Source organism: Pinus tabuliformis, chromosome 9 (assembly GCF_031772625.1).
Source record: "Pinus tabuliformis cultivar Carrire ecotype Pingquan chromosome 9, CPIR1, whole genome shotgun sequence".
Classification (NCBI taxonomy): Eukaryota; Viridiplantae; Streptophyta; class Pinopsida; order Pinales; family Pinaceae; genus Pinus; species Pinus tabuliformis.
Window position 1 is genome coordinate 850,930,827 of NC_142307.1, and position 18,350 is coordinate 850,949,176.

An 18,350-nucleotide genomic window follows, 5' to 3' on the forward strand; every position below is an offset into this window, starting at 1 on the left:
ATTCCCCCCCCTTAAGGGAAGAAGATCATGGTGCAAAATTGCGAGATGAGCGAGTGATGATTCAACATGAAGAGAACCTAGAAGAACGTGAGTCAGTTGAGGAAGATGATATGCAGATTGTGCATGATGAGCCATTTTTGGAGAGCCAATTGGAGCCTCATGTTGAGCCCATGATGGAGGAGGATGAGTAGCTATCTTTTGGACCAGCCATTGATGAGGAGCAGACATATGCATAGGTAGCCAATAGAGCTATAGTACTTTCAGACCTCAACCCTCTCCAGGGGTACATAGACAAGGCTTGTAGCATGGTCTGCCCACTCTTGTCCACTATTGAAAGAGGGGCAAGATTTCTTAGACGAACCTTGTGGGTTGACCAGGCAGAGCTGCATGAGCTGAGTACGATGCAACATAGTAGAGCCCATGCATCCGATTCTTCCCACAAGATGGATTGGTGGAGATCATGAGTTGGTATCCCATTGATGGGGCGATATTTTTAGTCAGGGGCGTTGTACGATAGGGGCCTTTAGACATGAGTGATGCTACAAGCACCAACATTCCAGTTGCACTAGCCCTACATCAACATCAACATAGTGGGGTTGACTCTGGTATATGCCAAGAGTTGGATTGATGAGAAGTGATGAGTTGTTATTCTATTGGTGGAGCAACATCTATGGCCAAAGACAAAGCAAAACTAGAGTTATGGGGTATGGGTGGTGATGAGTGTGTTGATTTCTGGTAGCATCAGATGTGCTCTAAGTCTCAAATTTTGTAGGGAGGCTTAGACACATGTATTCCACAATACCTAGAAATCGTTTTGGGAAATTCTACCCGGAGACAGTTTTATTAAAATAATTAATCATTTTTAATGAGTGCTTAAGTCTAAACTTAGGAAATTAAAATAATTAAAGGGTGTTAATCTAACTATGGGTGAAACTTCTAGAAGAAGACGAGGATCAAGTCAATATGATCTGAGCCATTGATTAGAATCTAATCTGGGCCGTTGAATACTCAACTGAAGGATTATAAGAAGGATTTCGATGGGCATTTGGAAAACAAATCAGACAGATATTCAGTTACCCGAGTAAAATCGATTTCCAAACTAGTCGTAGTTTGGCAAGAGGAAATCGATTCAGAGGGAGAATTGCAGGTGAGGAGGAGAGAGGGTATCAACAACAGTTGAGAGGCAGGAGCAGAAGAAGCAGAGCAGAGAAGAGACATCGCAAAAGCTGTGACATAGAGGGACAACACAGAAACTGAGATGTTGGCACTGTGCAGTCCTTATGCAGACGCTGACGCAGTGAGTGATAAAGGGGGTAGTAGATCCTCTCCCATATCAGAATCTCAACAAGGAGTGTGAGAAAGTTGTCTGTAAAATTCTCACAGAGATATCTTTTCTATTCTGCTAGTTGCATCTTGTACATGAGATTTTTGCTGAAGATTAATAAAGAAATCCTCATCCGCTGCACCAGTTTTCCCGCATTGGGTTTTTTCGGGGATGATTGTCCAAAAATAAATATGTCATTGTGATTATCCTTGTGCTAGTATTTTTCTTTGCATTTACTTTAGCAGTATTTTAATTGTGAAGGCCGCAACAGAATTTATTTCGATATTTTCCATAGGAACACTGCGAATAACTTATTTCTGAATTAATAAGTAGAAGAAATAATATGAGTCACTGCAGTTGGATTTCTATTTTGAATTTTTCACATGGTATCAGAGTTGAGATAAGTGCAGACCGAAGAGCCAAGTGTTGGAGAGAAGAAGGGAGTTCAAAATTACTGCATAGGCAGAAAATCGAAACCCTAGAGGAATTGTGCAGTCCAGTCCTGGAGGGGCAATTTTTTCATAAGAAAATCTCTCTCTGAGTGAGTCGACAGAGAGGAAGATTTTCAGGTTGAAGTTGCTAGTGACAAAGGAAGCAACGCAGAAGCTTCAGTGTAGAGCAGTAAAGACACAGTCTCTTCTGCAACGGTTACTGTGGCAGAAAAAAAGCGTCAGAGATCAATAAGAAAATAACACTGAGAAGGATGGAAAATCAAGGTTTTTCCAAATTATCTTCTAGATTAGAAGAAGAATTCGCATGTTTGTCAAGTTCATCATCAATATATGTTTGGTACATTGATAGCAGGGCTTCAACTCATATGACTAGAGTACAAGAATGTTTCCCAAGCTATCAAGAAGAACAAATGGACTTCCAAATTACTATGGGAAACAAAACGAAGTGTACTCTATTAGGGAGAGGCACCATAGCATTTCAGACAGAAGCAGGAACCAACATCTGAGTCACTAATGTTCTGCATGTGCTCGGGTTAGGAATGAATCTGATTTCAGTGTCCCAGTTACAGGACAAGGGATACGATGTATACTTCATTGGAAGGAAAGTATATGTCAAACATCCAAGTTGGAAGAAGAAGAGACAAATTGGAGCTCAAAGCAACAGACTGTATAGATTGCAGCTCGAGTCTCCAATGGCACTGATAGGCAACAATCTTAATGGTGAAAAGGAACTGAATGAGCTATGGCACAGGCGAATGGGACACTTACACCACAAAGCACTGAGAATGCTCGAAGAGACTGTGACAGGAGTTCTAGTCCTTAGTACTGAGCATGATGATATACGCAGAGGATGCGTACTAGGGAAGTACACTAAAGCAACTTTTTCTAGGATTAAAAACAGAGCGGAAGGCATATTGGGATTGATACACTCAAATATCTATGGTCCAATGTCCACAAGAGCTCTTATTGATGATCACTCCAGAAAAACCTGGATCTATTTCTTAAAGACCAAGGATGAGGTCTTCGATCGGTTCAGAGAGTTCAAGGCTCTCGTTGAGAACATGACAGAGAAAAAGATAAAGGTATTGCATTCAGATAATGGTGGAGAATATACGAACAAAGACTTCATAGATTTCTGCGCAAAGGAGGGCATCAGAAGAGAATGGACAACTACCTATAATCCGGAGTAGAATGGAGTTGCAGAGCGCAAGAATAAAACTATTGTTGGAGCGACAAAGGCTATGTTGTATGATTAAGATCTGCCTAAGTTCTTATGGGCATAAGTTTGCAACACGACGATGTATATCCAAAATAAAACTCCTCATAGAGCATTGGCGAAGAAAACCCCTGAAGGAGTCTTCACAGGGAAGAAGCCAGAAGTCAGTCATCTCAGGATATTTGGAAGCATGGCATATTGTCACATTCCAGATGAGAAGCACAATAAAATGGATCAGATTGCACAAAAGGGGTACTTCGTAGGATATAATGAGACCTCAAAGGCATACAAAATCTACATTCCTAGTAGCAGGAAGATTGTAGAGAGATGGGATGCGAAGTTCATGGAGGATAGAGCTTTCAGGAAATCTCGAGAGATGCAGGCAGAAGGATAGTCCGTAGATGTTCCATTAGTCCAGTGGCAGCAGGGGCAGTAAAGAGGACAGGTAGGAGGACAGACACCTAGATCGAGTACAGTGACCAGTACTAGTATTTCCTCAAAGGAAGGAAATCTAGATAGTTCCCAGTAGATGGAATGACAAGATCAGGAGGAGGAGTTGATTGAGCCTCCCGTCACCAGTGGTAGAACTAGCAGGGAAGTACGACAAACACTTGGGGACACAGAGGATTTTTTTGGAGCTCCTAGAACCGAGAAGAGGCAGTGTAGACAACCTGACAGGTACTAGGCCTTGGTAGCATAGGTTGAAGAACCTGTTATAGCGGATACAACCACTCTCGAAAATTTTTCCTTAGCTTTGTTTTGGACCCTCCCTACCAACCATCCTTAGCAACATGTCTTGCACCGAGGAAGTACATAGGCTTCAGCTGAGTTTCAGTGGCCTGCCAGCCTGTGCATGTTAACTTGTTTGTCTTCCACCCACAGGCTGTCATTCCGGACTTAGTCATTTTTTCGCTGAGATGCCCCCCTTGAAAATTGCGCAATTCTAGAGGGGAACCAACCTTCCCTACAAAAATTGCACAATCTTGCTGGGTTGCCTGTTGGGCTCCAGAAATGCACAATCCAGCTAGGCAACCTTCCCTCTGGAAACTGCGCAATCCAGCCCAACACTGGGCTTCAACTCAGAAATTGCGCAATTCTGATTGACAACCAAAGCTTCAGTATGGAAATTGCGCAATGCATGAGGAACAACTAGTCTTGCTCAGCCCAGAAATTGTGCAAATCTCATCCCTAGGCTTGTAGACTGTTGCTTGTACTTTCAGGTTGACTGGTTCCCTCCAAGACTGAGCAATCCTGATTTGCATGCATGGGCTGCTTTTTCCCGAAAAAGGAAAAAGCAAAAGCATCCCCAGATTTTAGGGATCCTTTTTTAGCAGCTAGAGGTTACATGTAAAAGCAATTTTAGAAACCTCTCGCCAAGTGTCTTTTTTTCCTAGATTTGTGGCATGCGCGTCATAAGCCTCAATATTATCAAAACTTATGTACCTGACGCTGCAAAGCTCATTTCTCACATCCATCTTGGAGCTTTGACATCCCACATCGCATCTAGGAGTCTTCGACACATTCAGTTTAACTTTTTCGGGGTAAGTCTGCTTTTCATGTCTTTTGTTACGTTTCTGTCGCTTTTTGTATCTTACACAACAAGCACACTTGCTCGACGTAAGTGATCTATCTTTCTCACGTTTGCTTTCATATCACAGTTAAGATAATGCGTATGCTTAACATCTGCACGCAGTATAGCACAGCACCATGGCAAGTCCACGGAGTGCATGTCATGTGCTTTCACTCATTTCTTTTCTGTGGATGCATTTAAACCCGGAGTGTGTTTGTCTTCATCGTTATATCCTTCATGTTTGCTGGTTTGCGTGACTGTGCTATTCGTGAACCACGCCTTCACCAACATGGGTCGACCAATGCGCCGGTGGCTGCATTGGAAGTATCACTTCACGTGAGCAGACCCATGCACTGTTAGCTTAGGAGTAGGAGTAGTGTTTGCTTCTTGTTGGTTTGCTTGCATGCATGTTTGCTTTCTTGTTTGTTTGTTTGCTCGCTTGCTTGTTTGCTTACTCCCTTTGCTTTCACATTTGCTTCTGCTCTTCGCTCTTTTGTTTTTGTTGCTTGTTTACGTTCATAGGTTAGTTTCACATGAGCCGTTTGCGACTCTTGAAACAAGATGGGTAAAGTACAAGAGGACCTATGCAGTTATCAATACTTGGTTATCTGTCGTCATGTCTCTATATGAAGAACTTGTTGTCTTTAGTCCATGATACACCAATGGAAAATATGTTTTGTTCGAAGTGAACCTTGATGAAAACACAATGCTTACGCACTAACTAGTATCACCTACTCTGGTCGGTTGTTTTTGGGTTAACCCTTGTTAGCTCAGTCAAGTAGAGTAAGGTGAGGGGGAAAACCTTAACAAGTATGTTAGAGGTATATACAAAATATTTCTCTGAAGGAGCAAGTTAGCAACCTCTTCTACTCTCAATAAGTCGGGATCCCTCTTCTGCCTCTAAAATGAATAAGTGCTATGCACAGTTTTGGAAAAAAAAATGAAAATATGAAAACTTTTGAAAAAATGAAAAAGGCGAAAGAAGAGAAAGGTTTCCCGTGCATAGAGGTGATGCAAGTAACTCCGCAAGGGTACTGACCAGGCTCGCTGGCAGCGGAGCGATGCTTGTGTTCTTGCGTGACTCCAACGAGGTACTGCCTAGGCTTGCTGGTGGCGGAGCAACACCAAAGATGAAACTTAAACTCTGACTATCATATTGCTTGTGTACCAATATACCCCTTGTTGACCACTCGAGTGGCACCTGATGATTATATGAAGACTCCACGCCCAAGGGTGATCTAGAAGACAGTTGTACTGTCATATATCATCAGTTAACAAAGTTTCTTAACTCTACTTCTATCTTTTCATCATCTTTCTTGTACCCAGATTCCACACCCTACGGCGAATTGTAATAAGTGATACTAGTAATGATGAGTTTCTTGAGTCTGTAACAGGCCTAGGATGTTGGAACTCGATCAACAAACAAGTACACCTTGGAGTGTTTCTTTTATCTGGTTAATTATCTTTTATTTTTTAGAGACAGATAATTTTCTGGGTTTTTTCACTCACTTTTTACCCCAAAGCCGGGGTGACGGTTTGAAGGTTGAGCCCCTAACACATCTTAGTGTCTAGAGTCGATATATATTATCATACTAGATCACACAAAAAATTTCGCGGAATTTGGTTAGGTCTAGGTAGTCTTTTTTTAATTTTTTAGATTTCCTGCAGGTCAAAAATTGCAAATAAAATTGTATTTAAATTGTAAGAAGTGTAGTCTAGAGAAGTTGTATGGGGTATGAGTAATCAAAATCACACTTTTCACTCTCAACTTTCTACGATGACACACTATGAGGGGTTAATAATGTGTTTTGGACTCTCAAAACCCACTTTTCCTAAGTTTAGTGGGAAATCTGGCAATTAATTAAGTCAGAATTAAATAAATGGGGAAAAATAAATATCCACACATGCTAAATGTTGTAGAAATGATGTGGCAAATTATGGGGGAGTTAAAGTGAAGTCCCAAGGTGATGTGGACTCCTAAAATCAAGGAAAGGACATGTGCTCAAATAAAATCGAATTTCTGGCATTAAATGAGAAAGCTGCTTACTTGGAAATTCGAATTTGTGAAGTTAATGCACATCTGGGAGGATTTGGGAGAATATTTGGTGGAGATTTTTGTGGGAAATTGTCCCCACATGGGTTACCACCCATATACACTTGTCATTCCATCATAAAATTCGAATTTGGCACATAAGGGAAGAAGAAAATGATGTCCACTTGCCAGAATTCGATTTTTACACTTGGCATTGGAGCTCCATTCAACAAATTCGAATTTCTCTTTGGGATTGTCACTTCATGCCACTTGTTTAATCACTTCTACATTGGGATTGGCTCCAATGCCATTTGTCATTGTCATTCTTCATTGGGATTTGCTCCCAACTCTATATAATAGAGCCATGGACTCTCATTTTGTATCATGTAATAAGCTATTGGGCTTGAGGAAACTTTGCCATTTTGTACTTGCATACTTTTTGAATACAATCAAGACTTCGGGGTTATCTGACTGGTGTTCTCTTGGTGTTATGAGGTGATATCCTTTCATGCTACTGCTATTGTGTTTAATTTCTTTTGCACATTGAATTAATATTAGTTTATACTTGTCATCTTGCTTGGATTCATGTGTGCAAGCTATGTTGCACATATCATTGATTTAGAGTAGTATTCTAGGGATAAGCTTGTCAATTCATTTTAGGAGAAATGCTTGGTTTATCTTATTCATTATATTGCTCTAATCTTGTGCAAACTAATACATGTTCAAGTGTGTAGGAAAGATATTTTGTATTGTGTGCAGGAATCCATCTGGAAGTGGGAGAAATCTTAATTAGATCAACTCACTCCTAGAGTCACAATGATCTAAGACTCAGCCATTTTTTCGCTCAAGTTTTCCATCAAATGAAGAGCAAAAGGGAGTTTTCTTAGGCTATAGCTACTTGATCATCCATTTAAAATTCAAAATACTTCTTCGATTCTAGTTCTTTCAAAGTTATATCTCATATTCAAGAGTCATTTCTAAAGCTAGGCAAGTATGGGGGTTCACTCCCATTACTTGAGTTAGTACTTTGTAAATTAAATTCTAAGTTTAAGTTTGGTTTCTTTTCTCTAATTTTACATCGACAATTGTTATTTTTTTGTGTTTTGCAGCCCATAGGCTTGAGCATTGGGCAACAAGGAGCTTGAGGAGAAGCTTTGGAAAATTACTCACTTGTGTGTATGCAGGACCCCCTCACGCTATCCAAACACTGATTTCTAGGGAGGCCATAAGCACTTGGGAGACAGTTGCAAACTCATTAAGGTCATGGGCCTTTTGAGCCTTGTGAATCTTTTTTGGAGATTTTTTTCCATCTTCAAGTTTGTTGTTGTTATATTTTTGGGGAGAGAGTCTAGCTTTGTTAGAGTCTTATATTTGTAAAGATCTCTCTCATATTGTGGGCTGTCCTCTTAGAGGCATTTTTACCTAGTTTAAGTGCTAATAAAAGATTAAAAAATTGTTGGAGAGAGCTTGGGATTTTTCTCATGGCATCCCCCTTTTTCATTTAGACTAGGGATTCTTGTGGGTGGCCTAATCTTGCTTTTAGTTTTGTCTTAGCTTTCTAGCTTTTAAATTTCATATTGTGCATGCTTAAAATCAATACATTTGACTCCACATGCAAATTTTACTAATCTTGTATTTAAATTCCCACATGCATATGCTCTCAAGTTTTGCAAACTATTTCTCTTTGAAGCATTTGCATTTGCATTAGTTTAATTTGGGGAATTAACACAATTTGCACTTCATCTAGGCATTTTAGTATAGGAAGGCCCCAAGTCTCATTAAAACTTACCTCCAACTTAAGTTGGTTGAATAGACTTTTAGGGACCCTCTACCTCTATTGACTTCTCATTGTGAGATCTAAATATTTGGGCGAGGATGAGGTCTAAGGACTAGAGTTCAATTGTAACTTTGCCTTATCACTAATCAAATAAAATGAACCAAGAAAAACATTCCATCACATTTGCTTTGGTTTAAAGTCTCACATGCAAATCTTATTTCAAGAGGCACTTTGGATGCAAACATTGCAATCTCTTTTAATTTTGCAACAAGTTTAATTTTCTTGTACTTGGAAATTGGCTCATATTTTGGTTTAATTGCATATTTTCATGAATGGTTGATTTCACTTTCAAGTACTATTATTTTGGGTTGCAAACTTAATTGCATCTTGGTCTAACATTTGAGTTCTTTTTATCATCTCATTTCTCACAAGTAGATTTCTAATTGTATCTTTTTGAGCAAGATAGTTTCCATGCTTTGATTTGTAGACTTATTCATCTTAAAAGCATTTATAATATCTTGTGTTAACAATTTAGTGTTTCACTTTTCAGGGTTATTTTGGCTTTCCATTTGAAAGCATTTCACTTTATTTTAAGCAAAATATATTTTCATTTCTTAAAGAGCCAATACTTTGAAGGCACTGGTTGTTTATATATTTCATGCTTATCTTATGATGGTTATTGCTCTTATCAGTTTTTTCTTATAAATCTTACTGAAATAATCTGTTTAACTCTAACAATTTTCCTAGAAACTCATATCTTTTTAACTTAACTTTTCATTAGGGACCACCCCCCTTAGCTAACCTAGGAGATAGCTCAAATGGAGAGAGTCGAGATTAGTTTGACAACCCCTTCTTTGAGTTCCCTGCCATCAACCGCACCTTGTGGGGTTGAAGGCTTTTCTCACTATCTTGTAGGTAGGTGTAGGCGGCAGGGTCAACACCCCTTATCCCCAATCGAAACAATTGTGTTGACTTGGCTTGGAATGTGTGCTGATTGACCAAGAGCATGGCAGGTGCTACATCTTTCAATCAAAGCTAGTGTGGAAGTCAAGATGATCAGAGAAATGAACAATACTTCCAGAGGAGTTAGACTTGCTTTTCACGAAACAAGGTCCATTTGGAGTGCTGGAGTTCTACCAGTGTGTCGCCAAGTGTTGTAGTGGCTACAAGCACCCTCCAAAATTTTTCCTTAGCTTTGTTTTGGACCCTCCCTACCAACCATCCTTAGCAGCATGTCTTGCACTGGGGAAGTACATAGGATTTAGCGAAGTTTCAGTGGCCTGCCAGCCTGTGCATGTCAACTTGTTTGTCTCCCACCCGTAGGCTGTCATTCCGGATGTCATTTTTCTGGCTGAGATGCTCCCGTTGAAAATTGCGCAATTCTGGAGGGGAACCAGCCTTCCCTCCGGAAATTGCGCAATCTTGCTGGGATTCCTGTTGGGCTCTAGAAATGCGCAATCCAGCCAGGCAACCTTCTCTCTGGAAACTGTGCAATCCAACCCAACATTGGGCTTCAACTCAGAAATTGTGCAATTGACTGACAGCCAGGGCTTCAGTCCAGAAATTGCGCAATGCATGAGGGACAACCAGTCTTGCTCAGCCCAAAAACTGCACAAATTTCATCCCCAGGCTTGTAGATTGCTGCATGTGCTTTCAGGTTGACCGGTTCCCTCCAGGACTAAGTAGTCTTGATTTGCATGCATGGGCTGCTTTTTCCCGAAAAAGCAAAAAAACAAAAGCATCCCTAGATTTTAGGGATCCATTTTTAGTAGCTAGAGGTTACATGCAATAGCCATTTTAGAAACCTCTCGCCAAGTGTCGCTTTTTCCTAGATTTGTGGTATGCGCGTCATAAAACTCAATATTATCAAAACTTATGTACCTGACGCTGCAGAGCTCATTCCTCACATCGAGCTTGGAGCTCTGACATCCCACATCGCATCTAGGAGTCTTTGATACATTCAGTTCAACTTTTTCGGGGTAAGTCTACTATTCATGTCTTTTGCTGCGTTTCTGTTGCTTTTTGTATTTCGCTTTGTGTAAGTGTTGTCTGCTTGGTTTCAATGAATGCTTACTGTCGTTTTGATGCATGTTAGCTTGTAGAAGCACTGTTTCAGTTTTTCATTGCATCTCGTTGCTGTCGCATGCACGACACTGATTCTGCATTCACGGTTGCTGTTGCGGCGACTCGCTTCACACACATGCTTGTTTTCCCGTTTTCTGAATCTTTCACTCACTGTTTACATGCATGATCATTCACTCTTGTTTGCACTCAGCTTCACCATGCTTTTAGACTTCTCATGTTTTCCGTCGCTCGTCAGCAGGTCTGGGCTACCTTGGGCCAGACCTTGCCTTGCCCGACTAGCAAATGCGCATTTTTGGAAGTGAGGGCTTTGCCTTCCCTCTAGAAACTGCACAAATCTAGCCCAGCACTAGCCTCCAGGCTTGCATTGCGGAATTTTGGGAGGCAGTGCCTTGCTGGCCCCAGAAATTGTGCAATGCAGTTTACTGGTTTGCATGTCACTGCTGATTGAAATTGCACATTGCGCAGTTTCAGTCCTTAGCAGGCTAGGTTGGATTGTGCATTGTGCAATTCCAGTAGTTAGTCAGCCTCCTGACAACCCAGACTGTTTCTTGCGCAGTTTTGGCAGTCAGTCTCCCAGCCTCTTGGTGAAAATTGCACAATCTTCACAATTAGTCACACATGTATGTTGCATGTCAATTCTCCAATGTGTTTTGGTTTTCAACTGACATATTGCTTGCCATGAGTGTTGCTATGTCTCCAGGTATCACAGGTGTTTGTCTGCCTCTTAGTAGTACAGGTACAATGGCCTCCCAGAGAGCAGGGTCAAAGGACACCATTGAGAGCGCAATTGAAGATGCAGTTGAGCGAGTGTCTATGAGCTTGCTTATCTATGAAGACACCAAGCTGTTCATAGACAAGGATATCAAGATGAAATGGCAGCGACATCGCAGAGAGCAACAACACAGGGTAGCAGACTTGCGCATGACCAAGGCAGGAGGAAGGTTGTTGACATTGCAAAGGCGGAGCAAAGCTACAAGTTCAAAGCAGATCCACTTGTGATGAAAGCAGCTTTGGAGATTGAGGCTAAGAGGCAACAATGCGACAAGAGGATCGCGTAAAGGCAAAGAGAGAAACAGAGGATGGAGGAAACAAAGGAGTTGCAGGAGTTGAAGCGGAAGAACAAGAGCTGCGTAGAGGAGAGAAGGAAGCACGACAGGAACAGGTACAACAAGAGGCGCAACATGCACAGATTGATGAAACTGCGCCCATATAGGTTATAGACGCATCCCAACAGCTGACACAGAGCATACATGGTGAGCAGTGCTATCGATCACATGCACAGGTGTTCAGGAGCATGGATATCATTGTGCGCACACATGCGATCCTATGCATTGGCACACTCACCGAGGCGAAGATAAAGAACCAAGTCCAACTAGAGTTGGACATGTATTTCAACAAGTTGATGCGCATAGACACCAACACAGACTTGGAGATCAACATAGACACTATGCATCAATATGTTGCTGGTCCAGTTGCACTCAATGTGCATGTTATCAGACGAGTTGGATAAAGGAGCCAAATCAGTGTGCTCGGATGCAATGAAGGCAAGAATTTGCTTCGAGAAGGATGTCACCACAGAGTACATGGACTACCAAGCTTGGCATCGGCTTGCCACCATTGATCATCGCGAGGACATCGAAGAGTTGGTCTTCCCATAGCTGTCTGAGTCCTAGTGATGTCTTGCATGGCTTACTCAAGCTTATTTTGTCTCACATGGGTACATGTGCAGATTGTAATGTAACATGTTGTAAAAGTGAAAGACCAAGTGTCGATAGTCAAATCTAATAGTCATGTAGTTGTTGAAGAGTCATGAGGGTAGGTGAAGAGTCACAATGGGGAATGTCAAGGGTTACCTCGACCTTTGCTATTTATAGAACCTCGTAACTCATTTTAGAGACTTTTTTGGGAGCCAAGCTTCCTATAGGTGTATATTAAAGAAAGCTTGGAGTGTATTGTAACGAGCCTTGGGTTTTGCATAGTGCAGAGCTAGTATATCTCTTTGGAGGAGCATGTGGTAGTGACTGTAACGTTCCGTTGTCGGGACTAGTGGTTGGTCATAGTTGTATGTATGATTGGATCTTTCACTTTCTTAATATAATAGAGCCAACACATTTCATGCATATGTTTTTATTGTATTTCAGCTAGCTTGGTTACTCTAATGATATATGTAGTTGTTGTTTACGCATGTATGTATGGACTTTTCTATATATGTTTGTATGAATCTTATCGAGATGTGCTGTTGGTTTAACCATCACTTTGGATCGTTGGCTAACCTTCTTTCCAGCTTGTGATGTATCTCTCTTGTGTGTTCCCTTTCAAGCTGCGTGTTGTCACAGGTTTCTAAGGGGTGCTCTCATACCCCTCTTTACGCGTGTTAGAGCCTCTCATGCACCTTCCTTGACTTGCTGCACACCCTTGCTACCAACAAGGACATCTTACTCACCTCTGCGCGCTATCGTTGTCAAGGCGATAAACCCACTACCAGGACTCGTACACCAAACGGTCTGAGGTCTAGTTGGGACTTCTTATCGGGGAGATCCTCGGACATGTTGGCTGGTCCAACATCGTGAACAAAACCCTATAGCTTTCAGGAAGTCGTTCAAAGCCAAGTTTGGGTGGGTGCCATGGTAGTAGAGTATATTTCTATCACGACGAATGATGTCTAGGAAGTAGTACCTAGACCAGAGGATAGATCAGTTGTAGGATCAAGGTGGATCTACAAGATCAAGTATGCTGCTGATGGCAGTATAGAGAAGTACAAGGCTAGGTTTGTGGCAAAGGGGTATGCACAGAAAGAAGGAATAGACTATGAAGGGACCTTCTCCCCAGTAGCCCGATATACCTCTATTAGATCTGTTATATCCATGGCAGCTCAAATGGGATGGGAGATTCACCAGATGGATGTTAAGACAACATTCTTGAATGGGGTGCTAGAAGAAGAGGTGCATGTAGAACAACCTGAAGGCTTCGAAACTCATGAAAAGAGAACTCTTGTATGCAAATTAAAGAAAGCCTTGTATGGGCTCAAGCAGGCACCCAAAGCATGGTATGGTCGGATTGATAGTTACTTGCAACAGTTAGGATTCGTCAAGAGTGAGGCTGATCCCAATCTCTACTATTTAATGGTAGAGAATGAGCCACTTATTCTAGTATTATATGTGGATGAATTGTTTCTAACAGGGTCATCTAGGCTCATATAGTACTGTAAGAAGAATCTCGAAGCAGAATTCGACATGAAGGATATGGGGTTGATGCGTTATTTTCTAGGATTGGAAGTTTGGTAGAAGAATGGGGAGATCTTCCTTGGGCAAGGAAGATATGCTACAGAGATTCTGAAGAGATTCAAAATGCAGGATTGTAGACCCATGGCTACACCCATGATCACCAACTAGTAGAAAATAGATGCATCACGAGACAAGGAGGTGGACCCCACCTTGTACAGACCACTCATTGGGTCGCTCATGTATCTGGTCAGCATTAGGCCAACCATTTGCTTCCTTGTCAACACCCTTAGTCAATTCACGGTGGAACTGAAAAGGGTGAATTGGGCAGCAACTAGGCACATTCTTAGGTGTGTGCGTGGAACAATCGGATATGGGTTGAAATACTCTCGAGGAGATGACGTCAAATTGGATGGATTCACAGATGCAGATTGGGCAAGTAGTTCAGTAGACCGGAAAAGTACCTCTGGTTACTGCTTCAGTGTTGGATTAGGAATGATCTCTTGGTGCAACAGGAAACAGAAGTCGGTAGCTCTGAGCTCTGCAAAAGCTGAATATATGGCAGCAAGCACAACTACGCGTGAAGCTATATGGCTTAGAAAACTGATTGTGAATTTGTTCAGAAAAAGTATGGAAGCGATTAGGATTTACTGTGATAACCAGAGCTGTATCAAACTCTGAGAATCTAGTTTTTCATGATCGGTCGAAACATATTGATATCATATGTCATTTTATCAGAGAATGAGTTTAGCGTGGGGCAGTACAGCTGCAGTATCCCCACATGAGATCAGGTAGAAGGCGTATTCACAAAGGCTCTAGGAAGAACTAAGTTCATTCAGTTTAGAGAGCAAATGGGTATGGTAGAGAATCTGTTTCAGTAGCGGAAACATGGGATTTCTCAGTTACAGTGACACGAAATAAGAGGGAATTGCAACATAGATGCAGTGTTGGCAGTGGCAGGGTTAGGAACAGTACAAATGCAGCATTTGTGCAGTAGTTGGTGAGCAATGATATCAGACATCAACGTCGCAGAGGGAGATGTTATAGAATAGGGTGATGCTTCTACAGGTTGCATTGCTAGAGCACATTCCTCGCTAAGAGGTAGTGTTGATTTCTGGTAGCATCAGATGTGCTCTAAGTCTCAAATTCTGCAGGGAGGCTTAGATGCATGTATTCCACAATACCCAGAAATCGTTTTGGGAAATTCCACTTGGAGACAGTTTTATTAAAATAATTGAAGGGTATGAATCTAACTGTGGGTGAAACTTCTAGAAGAAGATGAGGATCAAGTCAATATGATCTAAGCCATTGATTAGATTCTAATCTGGGCTGTTGAATACTCAATTGGAGGATTATAAGGAGGACTTCGATGGGCATTTGGAAAACACACTAGGGAGATACTCAGTTACTTGAGTAAAATCGATTTCCTCATTGGTCGAAGTTCGACAAGAGGAAATCAATTCAGAGGGAGAGTTGCAGGCGAGGAGGAGAGAGGGTATCGACAATAGTTGAGAGGTAGGAGCAGAAGAAGCAGAGCAGAGAAGAGACAACGCATAAGCTGTGACGCAAAGGGACAACGCAAAAATTGAGACGTTGGGACTGCGCAGTCCCTACGCAGAAGCTGACACAGTGAGTGACAGAGAGGGCATTAGATCTTCTCTCAGATCAGAATCTCGCCAAGGAGTGTGAGAAAGTTGTTTGTAAAATTCTCACAGAGATATATTTTCTATTTTGCTAGTTGCGTCTTGTACATGAGATTTTTTTTGAAGATTAATAAAGAAACCCTCATCTACTGCAATAGAATTTATTTCGATATTTTCCATAGAAACGCCATGAATAACTTATTTTTGAATTAATAAGTAGAAGAAATAATATCAGTCACTGTTGTTGGATTTCTATTTTGAAATTTTCACAGAGTGGCCCTTGTGATTTTTGGATACAAGAGGATTCATTGATGGTATATTGAGTTAGTGCCTTGTTTGGGATCTAGGTATCGAGGGACCCATTCATTTTTATCTAGCATAGAGGCATGATGTGACTCAGTGGTTTGTATGACATCTTCCGATTAGTATTCAGATGGCTTTTCGATGGATAGATGTGTATTGCTTGAGGGCAAGCAATCTTGGGGTGGGAGGACTCTTATTGTCCCCATTTTCAGTTTCCTCTATAGTGGAGCTAGGATGGATTTCCAGGCTATATGATGGTTAGGCCATAGGAGCAGGATTACATCATTAGGGGTGGATGGGTTTTGAGGGATTTTTATGGGATCCAATGACAATCACTTGGCAATTTATCATCAGGAGCAGTTCCTCACAACTTGTTTTTGGTTTTGTTGCTTTCTGATAATTCTCGTAAAATAGGATTATTAATGGGCATAACTTATTTAATTACGCTTAAGGTGGCATTCTGGGAGGAATATTTGATGGAACATCTTAGTGTAATAGCTCGTTGGAAAGAGAATGAGAATATCTACAACATGAGACGCTGAGAAGTGACTTCCAGTGGCCAAAGAAAATATGGTGGGCGATTTACCATTTTCCCAGATTAAAAGTGACTTTAATTAGATAATTAAAAACGGAAAATATTAACCAGGGGGAAAAGGCCAAAAGTGACTTAAATAAATTAAAAAGTCACTTAAGACAAAGTCAAGGAGGAGTTTCTAGAATAATAATAAAATAAAATACTTCTTGAAGATTGGAGATCTATCTATTGGGCCTTTAAAAGGAGGAGGAGATCCTAAGTTGCACGAAACGCCGAAACGTTCCGTAGTTTTCGAAATGGGTACATTTAGAAACGTCACCTCCCAAAAATGGAAACATCAACCGAAACATCATATATATATATAAATGGAAATGTCGGCCGAAACGTCATATATCTATATATATATATAACTGGAAACGTCGGCCGAAACGTCACGTTGGCTGAAACATCATATATATATATATATATATAGATATATATATATATATATATATATATATATATATATATATATATGATGTTCAAGCCGATGTTTCCATTTTTGGGAGGTGAAGTTTTATATATATAAATAAGTGAATAGCTCATTATCTTGCAAACAAAAAAGGGATAAGACCCATAGATGACAATTTAGAAGGAAAAAAGTCTATATTAATTGTCATAGATGATTACATGATGTTTGAGTTTTGGCCGAGTTTTGGCCAAGTTTCGGAGTTTCGGGTACGGGTACGACCTGACCCGGGTTCCTAGAAGTTTCGTGCAGCATAGAGGAGATCATTTGGGACATCTTGGTTTGAGCATTTGTCTTTGTTGTAGATTGGAGAATTTAGTTCTATGCTTTAGTAGCCCCAGAATGGAGACCCTCGGGTGATTTAGTGAGAGTGGGTGAGAACCCATCTCTCCCATTAGTGAATTCATCCAGAATTCACAGGTGCTTTATTGATTCTGCAATAAGGTTTGGAGGCCGATTAGCATTGAAGCAGATTATTTTTGGAGGCCAATTTATTCATGTCAGCTATGTCTATGTAATCTCATATTCAATAATTAAATAAAGCTTTGTTTTTCATATGAGTTTGCAGCATTTTCGGTTCTAACTTCTCACATTGCAAATCTATTTTATTTTTGCTGCAATTTGATTGTGTCTGTTCTGCAATTGCTTTGAGAAATTTATGGTGAAAATTTTAAGCAATTTTTCGAGAAATTTAGGCAAAAATATAAATGGGTATATTACACTTAGATGGTTAAAATAATGGTTTAGCTCAATGTAGGCATATTTTTGGAGTGTTGAATTACTTTTTGATATCTTACTTTTTATTTCATTGTCTATAATGTTAATACTAATAGCCATCCTAATGGATTGGTAAAATTCTTTTAATTGGAAATTGTGCTAATTACATTTAAGTATGGCCATGCTATTTATTAAAATTGTAATTGAATAGTAAACATGTTCTAACAAGTTGAATACTTTGCAGTGCTTTCTGGAGGAGAGTCGTTCTTTAATGCGTTTGCCACCACGACCATCAACTGCTGAGGCAGACCTTAAAGTCCCCTTTCAACAGGTGAACTAGTTTGATCTTCGATTTTGATTATTTTGTACTGTCCCAACTAGTTTCAATGAGTATTTTTATCCAACTCTCTCTGTTTATTCTTTGGTTGCACTCCATAATGAATTACCTTAAAGTTCTTGTTTGATCAATTCTAAGATGCCTTTTGTTTTCGTTATTGTTTGAAATATTCAAAAACAGCTTGGAAGATATGCAGATAGAGTCAACATTCGCTTTAATAATAACATTCGGTGAATATATATGCTTATAGGCAGGGAAGCCTTGTTCCATTTTTATCCTAGGGAATGACTTATGCCTTTATTACAGCCTTGGCATCAGATCTGATAAATTTTTTCCTAAGATTACATTTTATTACTAAATTTATAACTTAATACTAATAACCTCTTGATCCCTGTTGACTCTCGCAGCTGGTAGAGTCCCATGTTGGAGTGTAATGCTTGAATAATAGATACAATCTAATGCAACAGTCATGACTCATGTCAATACAAGCTACTAATAAAGTGATAGAGATAATTTAATATTATTAAAAGAGGTAGTTAGGTTGTATATAAGCACTTGTACCTACCAAATGAAATGAAAGGGGATTAACCCCATTTTATCGGTTGAGTCCAATGTAATGAGCAAAAATTT

The 18,350-nt window shown here is 40.4% G+C and overlaps 1 protein-coding gene across 1 annotated transcript in view; it reads left to right on the top strand.

Moving 5' to 3' along the window:
- Nucleotides 1-18,350, top strand: part of LOC149151459 (gamma-tubulin complex component 4-like) — a gene marked incomplete at its 5' end in the record, with an annotated part of 418,255 nt that overhangs the window by 160,361 nt on the left and 239,544 nt on the right. Inside the window, one exon of the mRNA XM_089443166.1 lies at nucleotides 17,628-17,714. Coding sequence (XP_089299292.1) covers nucleotides 17,628-17,714 — 87 coding nt within the window. The remainder of the gene's footprint in view (nucleotides 1-17,627; nucleotides 17,715-18,350) is intronic.